Raw genomic sequence first — 11,346 nt, 5'->3', positions numbered from 1 at the left:
TCGTCACAATAATACTTTCATCAAAGTATCATGATTAGAACTAGAGTCGAAATTATAACTTCAAAACAGTTAAAACAAGTTTAAGTTGTTTCGTAGTTATGATTAAAAAATTTAAGAGTATGTTAATAATTATTATATATAAGAGAAATATCTAAAAGACTAAAATTCTAATTATCTGTTCATATATGAGCTAGTAAATAATTATCATAAAAATGTTGATGATGACAAACATAACCCATTTAAAATTTTGAAAGATATATAGATAATTTGTCAATATAAAATATGAAGTTCGATATTTGATTTCCAATGATAGTAATTTTGGGGTTTTGGTTTCTTAATTTGTAGAGAGGGAAACAACGATGGTTGATGATGGGAATCTGGATTTGTTCTTTTTTGACGATTTTTGATACAAATGTTACTGATAGAATTCTGATTTTGGGTTAGATTTTGGAATTTCATGAAGTTTTTATCTGTGAATTTATTTGCTGAGAAAAGTATACGTGTATTTTATGATGGAAAAGTATATATAGAATAAAGGATGTACGATTTGCAATAATGATGTCAAAAAAGTATACATGTGACACTTCCATTGGTTGATTTAGGTTATAGGGACTAAAACGAGTCACAATCCACTTTATTCCCCCATAAAGCTAAGAAAACAGTTTAACAACTGATTAGACCAACTCTGGAAATATTATAGGGCTATGGTGTATTTTCCATATATATATATATATATATATATATATATATATATATATATATATATATATATATATGTTCAAATGTTTCTAGCAACTAATGAGAATTCAAGAAATAACAAATAATTAAATAAATCATTTAAGGGTATTTTGGACCTTTTGTACTTTTAATTAAGGAAATCATTTAATTGAAATCCTGCAATTAAGGAAATAATGTAAATATATTTGACCTAGTCGTGTGTGGTAGAACACGTTCATCATCGGCATCAACACCATCACCATCACCGCTGCCCACTTCCTCTCTTCGCATCCATTTCGTCGAAGCAATCAAGCCTTAATCGAGATTGACATGAAGCACGCATGTAATCGCCTCCATTTTAATTTTTTGTGCTGAATTTTCTGTTCATCTCGTTTCCACATCCATACATGAAAATCGATTAAAGGGATGAAGATTGATCTCCACCCGGTGAGTTGCCTGGTGTGCTCGAAACCCACATATACCTCAAGAAGACCAGAACCCACCATCTTCCTTCACTCGATGCAGATCATAACCATTCATGTTCGTTCGTTTGATGCAGAATGAATGCACCAAAAATCATAAGGTACACTTTATAAACCGATTTAATATCACATTATAATCTCGCTTCTCTTCTGATAGATTTCAGTCAGACCATTTATTTGTTGATAATAATATAAGTTTCTCAGGAAGTGTTTTTAGTTATCCAAGTCCTTTTTTTCTGAACACCAAGTGTTCGACTAAATGCCTAAATGAAGATTTACTTTGTAATTTGTCACTTGTCCATTAAAAACTCTTCTCAATGGTCCTAAGTGAATTGTTACTAAGTTTAGGTAGTTCTTATATTTTGAGGAATGGTTTTGATTTTACTTTTTCAAATAGTTGTTTACCTTTCAATTATGTTTGGTTCAATTATCAATTTATGTTTGTGTAAAGTGCACTAATCTTATTTGGTTCAATTCTCGGATCATATCGATATATAATTTCAACAGGCCTAATTAAAAGAATGGTCATGAAATTAATTTATGTTATCTCATCTCATGAAAATTGAGTAAGTAATTGTGTTGTTGATTTGTAACTTACAGGTAAACCATTGAAGGAGCACAAGCAAAGAAAGTATGGGCAATATTCTGCCAGAATGTATATTATGTAGTCTTCCATATTCTATATATATACTGATGGGGTTGATTTCATATGCCAACACAGTGAATTAATTTTGTTTGATTTCATTTACCAACATAGTAAAGGCTTGATATCATATGCCAATATAGATTGGTGAAAACTACTCATCTTGTTCTAGAAAATTGTTTAAAAAGGTAATTAATTTGTTTGTGTATTATTTTGGTTCAATTTGTGATTTTGAATTCCAACTTCTATTGTCCCTCGTTATTGTGTACTTGGAATCTAAAATTATATTAGCAGTAAATACGATACTTTTGAATGTATTCTATGTATTCTGTCAGAATATATTCTGCCAAAATAAAATCTATGTATTCTGCCAGAATATATTCTATGTATTCTCTCATATTCTATGTATTCTACCATAATATATAAAGTGATAGTTAATTGCAAGCAACATGTTTTTAACCATTATTAGTTTTTGTTGTATTTGTGATAGGAATGGCTGGAAGAATGTGTTGAAGACCTAATAGGAATAACTTGAAGAATGAATAAAGTTTGATCATACTTACATTCTAATAATGTTGTTATTTTTTAAGAATTTTATTCATTTTTGTTAATATTCTTTTAGAATATGTATAATTATATTAAAATGTATAAGACTTTTAGTCTGTAAGAATATGTATGAATTTGTATTTAAGTTTGGATCTATAAGAATATATTAGAATGTTGTTATTTTTCAACCTCGGATTCCAAAACTTTGTTATTATTCAATAATATTCTAATAGAATAAAATTCTGAGCATCATTCTAACTAAAAAAATATTCTGACAGAATAAAATCGGTTATGTTTACACATTATGTTAGAATTAAAATTGAATTAATTAAAAAAATCATATTTTTAAAATTAGGAGAATTAATTATCCATAAATATCCAAAAATTTCCTTTTATAATTGTAGTTAATTGTCCAGAATACCCTTTTGCTAAAATTTGTGTGATTATATGGTACATGCTATCCCATTGTAATATCATACACTCTCAAATCATGTCCATTGATGAATTCCATCCGTTGGGCCAGATTTGTGCATTCTGGCACACAATAGTTAGTAAAAACAAAATAACCTAAGCTTATATATATATATATATATATATATATATATATATATATATATATATATATATATATATATATATGTGGATCAAGTGAGGACTCAAAAATAAGTGAGGACTACAAGGACAAATCTTCGTTGCAGGAATGAAAAAAATAAAATGTGGAGATTTAATTTTATTTATCATCAACATCTCGCGAGATGATATAACTTTTTTGTAATTATGTACGAGATTTTGACATTTTCCGGCAAAGGTTAATTGTTCGAAGGTTCAATGAGAAAAAGGAAAAAGGGAAAAAAAACGTATGAACAAAACAATATTTAATTGAATATATTATTGATCCAAAATCATATGATTCAAAAATGAGTAGATTCAAAATACTACGATTAAAAATAATTTGATTCAAAATTTTATGATCCAAAAATAATATGATTCAAAAAAAGTATGAACCGAAATATTATGATCCTTAACATTTTTCTTATTTAAAATTTTATAATTGTTAAATATTAAAAACTCAAACCGGTATTTAGTTTAAAAAATCAAAAAAAATCAAAAAATAAAAATAAACACTAGTATCTTCAAGTATGTACTAAATATATTTAAAAAAGCCGAAAAAAGCAAAAAAAAAATTACATAAAAAACAAAAAAAATTAAAAAAAAATTAAAAATTAAAAAAAAATTTAAAAACAAAAAAAATTAAAAATTAAAAATTAAAAACATTAAAACCGAGCATACATCTATATAATTTTTTTTTGAATTTTTTTTAACAAAAAATAATAAAATAAAACAAAAAAAAGTAATAATAATACCCACTTAAATAACGTTCCATGGATGTTCACCACATGTGATTAAATCTTCGAGTCTGTATTAGTTACCACAGGTGTGGGTCGCATGCGAACGCAGTACGGCCAAGTATTTGGATTTGATGTTTGTGCATTTGACGAAATGGGTGGTGGAGAATTGTCATCGCAGTACTCACTACATGCTTCAATATTTAAATAAAACCGATAAAAGAAGAAAAATATTTTTAAAAAATATTATTGCCGGTTTGGATCGGACTGAGTCATAAAAGCAAAATAATAATAATAATAAGTTCTTACAATTGTACCCGACGAGGTCTTATAGCTTGATATAATTTCACAATTGTATCATTACTAATACTATCTAAAACATTTTTTCAATATATGACACCAAACTATCACTTAAAAATTAATCACTCATTTTGTTGCGTACATCAGTCTTTACCAACTTCATTGCTGAAAATGCACGTTCCACACTCGGTGTTGCAACGGGTAAGATCAATGCAAGTTTCAAGAGAAGGTAAACCTTAGGATATATTATATTCTTTTTTCTCTTCGGCCATCTTTTTGGAAAGTTCTCCAATGCTCTTCAATTGATTAAATCGTTCATCTTCTCGCACATCCTTAATGTAATTTTTAAGATCAACTTCAAGAACTTGAAGATCATATTCTGTTCGAAACTCTTCCTTATAAAGTGTAGCCATTTCCATTAGTTTATCCACATCAAAGGCTTTAAAAGACTCTCGCGGGCACAAACAAGTTATGCAAAGAAGTAATTTCGTGTTGGCTTCATTAAAGTGATGGTTAAGCTCTTGAAGTTGCATATCAATCACCGCCTTAAATACATCAACATGATAGTGGTGCAAGTTGTTAACCTGAAAAAAAAATCTTTAATATGCTAATTACAAAACACAATAAATAAATCAAGTTGGTAATATCAAACGTTACCAACCTGTGAACTTCTTCGACGACTGAATCCATCATAATATTCATCTTCCATATCCACGATTCTAACATCATGTTTATCGCAAAACAAAGTAACATTCCCTAAAAGTGGTTCCCATCTTACATCTCTAATTTCTTGAATTGCTTTTTTAGAGCTACTTACTTGATTCATGGCATTTACGATATCTTGGTCTTTTCTTTGTAATGTTGTATTCAAATTATTTATGACTCCCAATATATCAACCATCAAGTGTAGACAAAACACAAAATCAAAGGACATTAATAACCTTAAGATTCGAATTGCTTCAGCTTTACGTTCAAGATCACTATTATCTCTACCAAGGTCTTCAAGTACTTTACAAATGGAAGAACATATGTTCTTGATATTCAATATAGATGAAAAATGAGAACCCCATCAAGTATCAGGTGGTCGTTTGATACCCACTTCTTGGTTCAAATCGGTACCACTCTCAAGCTCACCTAAAATTTACCATATAAAAGTTTAATTAGCATAAAATAACTACAAAATATTTTAATAATAAATCTAGTACAATTATAAAGCAAACCTTCAACCAATGCTTCCATAACTTTATTTGCTTGTTTTATTCTTAAATTATCTCGTCGCGTGTAGGAAGATCCAATAATGTTTAATAGCTGAGAAACCGCATCAAAGAAATCATTAACCTTCGTGTGAGTTTTTTGCAACAAACATTAGGGCTAACTGTAATTGGTGAGCAAAACAATGAATAAATTATGCAGATTTTGTTTTATACATAATCAAAGTCTTCAATCCATTAAATGCACCACTTATGTTACTAACACCATTATAGCCTTGCCCTCTAATGCTAGTATTACTCAAATTCCACTTTGAGAGCATATCATAAATGGTTGCCTTTAGTGTCAAAGTTAAAGTGTCACTGGCATGTCTAAGGCTAACAAACCTTTCTACAACTTCTCACTTTTTATTTATAAAACCTCAATACTAATGCCAATTGTTCTTTACAAGAAACATCACATGATTCTTCTATTAAAATTGCAAAAAAAAAAAATCTTTTTCCAATATCTTCCGTAATGACATTTATAGTTGCATCTGAAAATGCCTGCACGATATCTTTCTGGATATCACTGCATTTTAATTGTGTATTTTTTGGAGCATTCTTTAACACAACACGATCTACCACATCACATCGATCAGCTAACCATTGTAAAAGTTCAAGAAAATTACCTTTATTATCTGAGTCGTCTCTCGTCATGACAACGAAATGTCAATCCTTGACGCAATAAGAAGCATTCAAACGAATACGATATTCTTTTTCTTGCAAAGTGGTTTGTTTCTCAAAAGAAGTAGTTATGGATTGCCTTTGGTTCATCAAATTTTGACACTTTTGGACAACAATAATGTGTGGAGTTCCAACTTTATGATCATCTAGTCCTGATTTCCTATTCCAAGCTTTGAAACCAGATTTCACCAAATGATCTAATCCACCTTGGTTTGGTATATCGGATTTAAATAGATAACAACATAAACAAAATGCGGCATTCTCTTTTATATTATATTCTAACCAATATTTATTATCATCAAAACAAGATATATTGAATCTTCATTGTTTACCTCCAAAAGCACGTCGTCTTTTTTGCAAGTATGCTCTTCTAATTTCATCTATTTGATTCACATGATAATATTCCATACCTGGTTATTTTATTGGGTCAACATGTAGTGAACTTAAATCAACTCTCATATGATTATGTTGCTCGTTATCTTCTTCTACTGTTTTTTTATCACTCTTTTTAAAAAACTTGAATAAAGACATTCTTGATTTTAATTTACGAAACAAACAATAATTCACAAACAACAATCAAATATTTAAACAAATGAACAAAAATCCAGTAATCACTTCATATTGAAAATTAGAAACAATAAAAAAAGCCTATTTAGAAATTAAAATCATGGAATAAAGCAATCAATAGTAACAATAGAAAAAAAAATCAACAGTAAGTATTTGATATTTTTAAAATAGTTGTAATCCGCAATTAAGTAATTAACAATCCTAGAAGTGGAGCAATTAATGAATTGTGATTTGTGAATTGTGAATCACCAATTAACCATGATAGCACAATGGCATTAGAATTCTAAAACTAATCATATTAATATAGAGAATTACCATATATTTTATTTATTGTTTACAAATTTAATAAAATTGACTAATTGAGTAAAATATATGCGGTGGGCAAATGGTTATAATATGATCACTGATTTGAATGAAGTAGAAGCTTCACGCGTCGTTGTGAAAACCGTTCACGAGGCACATTAATTTTTTTTAAATTTAATTTGTATTGGGCTATGCATATTTGATTATACCCTAAAAATATTGGGCTATTAAAATATAGAACAAGGGCTCTAAAAATCCGATTTATTATTATATATATTTTTGCCAAAGATATTAAGATGGTTCACTCATATTTTTTTAAGGTAGCTCATACTAATTTATTATATACTAGAAAAGATTTCCCGGCGTTGCCGGGGTCGGAAGGTATTGCTTTGTAAAGTAAAGTAGCATGTTGGTTGCTTTATGTCAGTTAATGTGAGGGTAATTTGGTATTTTCAGGTAGTAAGGACTGAATTCGTCACCATGGGTAAACCATATGGACCATTTATGTAATTTTGGCGGTGGTGGTGGTGATGGTGATGGCAGATGGTGGGTGGGTTTATGGTATTGGGTGTGTATTTTCTAATAAATAAAACATTAATTTAAAACCAAAAAGAGAATGTTAAATCTGGTAAACCACAGGGACCAATCGTGTAATTTTGTCTAACAATAATAATAATAATGATGAGGGACCATTTCTGCCAAAAGACTAAATACTAATAATATGTAATAAAAGGCGAGGGTTATGAAAAATTCAAACCAAAGTGAAAGGGTTGTTTGTGAACAAAAACATAAAGATGAAGGGTCAATGTTGTAAGTTGGAGGACCAAAATTCACAAAAAATGTGTCACTTTACTGTTAAAATATTTCATAACTTTAATATATATATAATAATAACTTGTAATATAAAAAAAAGGTGGGTCAAGTAACCCCCAAATCGCCACTGAATTTGTACAAACCTGCAACCACATACAAAGGATATCAATCAGTCAATGGTAATCCCCCAACGCCGACGGCTCTATTTTACCATATAATTCCATGTATGTCGGAAAATATCCATATCCATAGAAAACGAAAGTAAGAGTATAAAGAAGTTATATATCATCCACACTCATTTTGTTGCAGTAATAGTAAAAGCATCTCAATGGATCCTTTGGTTGCCTATGTCTCCCAGGTTTTCACCTCATATAAAATTCACTCCATCTTCCAATTAATTAGATATAGAGCCTCAAAACAATTCAGAAAACTGAACTGCGAATTGAACAACCACACATAATAAATGATTGTATTCTACTCAACAATTTAATCAAAAGTCGTAATCTATGTGCCCATTTTAACAATGAATGGACTAAAACATTTATTTAGTCATGAATCTTGGTAAAGTAGTTTGTAAACTCTATTATTTTTAATTGAACACAGATGGTCCAAAAATAATTAAATTTTCACTAGTGTGTTGATAATGTACAAATCGTTATGGAAACAACCAAAAGATCTGTTGAAAATATTGAATGAACAAACCTATATCTCAACAAAGTCATTTGTTCAGGATCCCACAAATGCCTATATCACCACATACAAGCACAACACTAAGCTGGGGTTTAGTTGGAGCCCTATATAAATTCTTCAATACACATTTTGAGTTCATAGTCAACAGACTGTTATGACTTACCATGCGTTATAGTTGGTTAATGTTCACAGCAAAACCCAAGGATACGATAAAGATTCCATCCGGTTGTAACTGTGCTTTTAATTGCTCATGGATCAATTTATTTATATTTATGGAGAAATATGGGATGGTTGGCCCATTTCCATTAGGATTTATGGCAGAAAAATGAATAAAAGTATGATTAGATGTGAAGAAAGTATATATTAATTATAGTGATTCATACCTGAGAGTGGATTCGAAGCCATAATTCATATGATTCTGATAGGATGAACCATAGAAATTCCATAAAGGTGCTTTGTAGATGGATCTACAGTGACGAAAGTCCATGAAGGCGGCCACTCTCCTACCATAGCCTCAATTTGACCAATGTTCCCATAATTCAAGCTTTAAGGAAGCAAAACTAACAAATAAAGAAAAAATTGAGCTTGTTTGAGCCCTAAATTTTCAGTAGGGGAGAAGGCTTTGATGGAGAGAATGTGAAAAACATCAATGTTGTTGAATTCTAGAAACCCTATTTCAGAAGGTTCAATAATACAACAATCCTATACAATCAAAATTCAAGAGTCGGCCATATCATTTTAGGATGAAAAAACCAATATTACAGTTACAAAATTATACAACACATGGATAAAGAGAGAAATAGTGAGAGGCGAGGGTGGAGAAATAAGTGATACCTGAAAGGCTGAAACCCGTATATTTACTGGAATCGTTTCTTGACACACCTATATAGAAGCAAGGTTATAAGCTACAATCTCATTTTTAGACCAATCGGTTGTAGAAGAAGTTCTATGTTGGTGTGTGGGGGAGAAGGAAATAGTTGGTGGTTGATTCCACTTTTTGAAACCTTAGCAAATGAAGTGACAGTGAGCAACAATAGAATTCAAAATAAAAGTGATTCAATGTGATCGATGTCGGAGAAGGGAGAAGTGGTAGTGGAGATTTTAAGATCATAGTGCTTCTATGGTGGTGGTGAAGGCAAAGATGGTCAGTGAAGGCGTCATGGTGAAAGCTGTAGATGGTGATAGCAGTCGAAGCAACAATGATGATGAACGAAGTAAAATGTGGTCGGTGGGCTTTCTAGGGCTTCGATCTAACCTCAAATAGAAACGATCTGCAGATTGAATGAATTTAAGGAGAAGGGGTCCGAGATAATTGAGATTCAAAGTTTGAATGTAACTAACTTATAACTCCTTAAATCATGGTATCAATCAGTATCGAATAAGACTCCTAGTTTTTATCTTGCTTTTTCATTCGTTGAACGGATAAAATTCATTATTTTTTAATGTATAAAGTGATTGTAAATATTGCACTAAAAGTTTGTACCACTTAAAATTCAATATTTGACCGAAAATGTATATTAAAGTATAAAGATAACAACTATAACTAAACCATCTATTTTTTTAATAAACCCGTGTAATACACGGGTCTCACACCTAGTAGATAATAGATATTGATAACAACTATAATTAAGGAACTTCAAATTTCGAAATAAGATAGACATAGTTAACCTTATCTTAAATTTTAAAAATTCAAAATCTGATTTGACTTTTTGACTTGTTGATCGTATAAAATTTACATTTTATGAATGGATAAATTGATTGTACATATAGCATTATGGTTTGTATGACTTAATTTTAAGGCGTTTGACCAAATATATATATATATATATATATATATATATATATATATATATATATATATATATATATATATATATATATATATATATATATATATATATATATATATATATAGATGTAAGTTCAATTGAGAAAATAAAAAAGGTTGAGAATGGGGGAATCGTTCTCAGCCACTCATTTATTTTTGCCGCAAAAGCCTTTGTTGTACCAGCGGAAATGGATAAGGAATACACATGTGTTTCCAACAAAACATGTTTCCTTAAACTATGCTAATCATTACCTTAATATATACAAAAACATAGTTTTTTTTTGTTTTTTTAATTTTTAAGAAGCTATTTATATCGAAAAATTATTTTAAATATACCAAAATTTATGATTTTTTATTCTCTACAAATAGACATCCATATTGATATACTTTTAAGATAAAATAAAAAATTTATTTTTTTTATATTTTCAGCTATCGTTATTCATAAGTGAATAAAAATACATCAGATTTTTGCTACAGTACATTCGTTATTCCCTTATGAATAAAAATATATAATTAATTTTTTTTACAGTTTAAGTATCATTTATACTACTTATTCATATATGAATAACAAATTAACTGTAACAAAAATCTGATAAATGTTTTATTCATATATGAATATAAAATATGACGACAACTAATACACGTTTTATTCATATATAAATATAATATATGATGAAAGATGATGTAAAAAATATATTTTAAGTAAGAAAACTTTATTATGTGTCATATTCATATATGAACGATACTTAAACTATAAAAAAAGTTACGCATACGTTTTATTCATAAGTGAATAACGAATATACTGTAATAAAAATCTGATAGATTTTTTTATTCACTTATAAATAACGAGAGCTGAAACTCTAAAAAAAATAAAAATTTTATTTTATCTTAAAAGTATATCAATATGGATGTCTATTTATACAGAATAAAAAATTATGAATTTTGATATATTTAAAATAATTTTTCGATAATAATGGCTTTCTAAAAATAAAAAAAACAAAAAAAAAATATGTTTTTGTGTATATTAAGGTAATGATTAGCATAGTTTAAGGAAACATGTTTGGTTGGAAAACACATGTTTATCCGTTATCCATTTCCGACGGTACGCATAAGTGTTTTGCGGCAAAATAAATGTGTGGCTGAGAATGATTCTCTCATTCTCAACCTTTTACCCTCC

The 11,346-nt window shown here is 29.1% G+C and overlaps 1 protein-coding gene across 2 annotated transcripts; it reads right to left on the bottom strand.

Annotated features, from left to right (window-relative positions):
* Positions 1–4,002: 4,002 nt before the first annotated feature.
* Positions 4,003–9,902, bottom strand: LOC145117220 (uncharacterized). Of its 2 annotated transcripts, XM_079053527.1 has the most exons (5): positions 8,725–9,902; positions 5,914–7,794; positions 5,255–5,342; positions 4,696–5,168; positions 4,003–4,618 (listed from the first exon to the last, which is right to left on the bottom strand). In XM_079053527.1, the coding sequence occupies exons 4-5, from the start codon at positions 4,966–4,968 to the stop codon at positions 4,271–4,273; spliced, it is 621 nt and encodes a 206-aa protein (XP_078909653.1). In that variant the 5' UTR covers positions 4,969–5,168; positions 5,255–5,342; positions 5,914–7,794; positions 8,725–9,902; the 3' UTR covers positions 4,003–4,270. The 2 variants fall into 2 exon arrangements, with proteins under 2 accessions (XP_078909653.1, XP_078909652.1); XM_079053526.1 differs by having other exon boundaries at positions 5,914–9,902.
* Between the last annotated feature and the right edge of the window lie 1,444 nt (positions 9,903–11,346).

This window comes from Lactuca virosa, chromosome 5 (genome assembly GCF_052849685.1).
Source record: "Lactuca virosa cultivar CGN04683 chromosome 5, Lactuca_virosa_CGN04683_v6, whole genome shotgun sequence".
Classification (NCBI taxonomy): Eukaryota; Viridiplantae; Streptophyta; class Magnoliopsida; order Asterales; family Asteraceae; genus Lactuca; species Lactuca virosa.
Note: the sequence above shows the minus strand (reverse complement) of the source record. Positions and strands in the feature narration are given on the sequence as shown.

Excerpts from the sequence above, each read along its gene's own strand:
- LOC145117220 (XM_079053526.1), bottom strand. The coding sequence starts at position 4,968 with ATGTCCTTTGATTTTGTGTTTTGTCTACACTTGATGGTTGATATATTG. Across the intron at positions 4,619-4,695 it reads GTCGTCGAAGAAGTTCACAG|GTTAACAACTTGCACCACTA; the intron begins GTTGGTAACGTT and ends TTTTTTTTTCAG.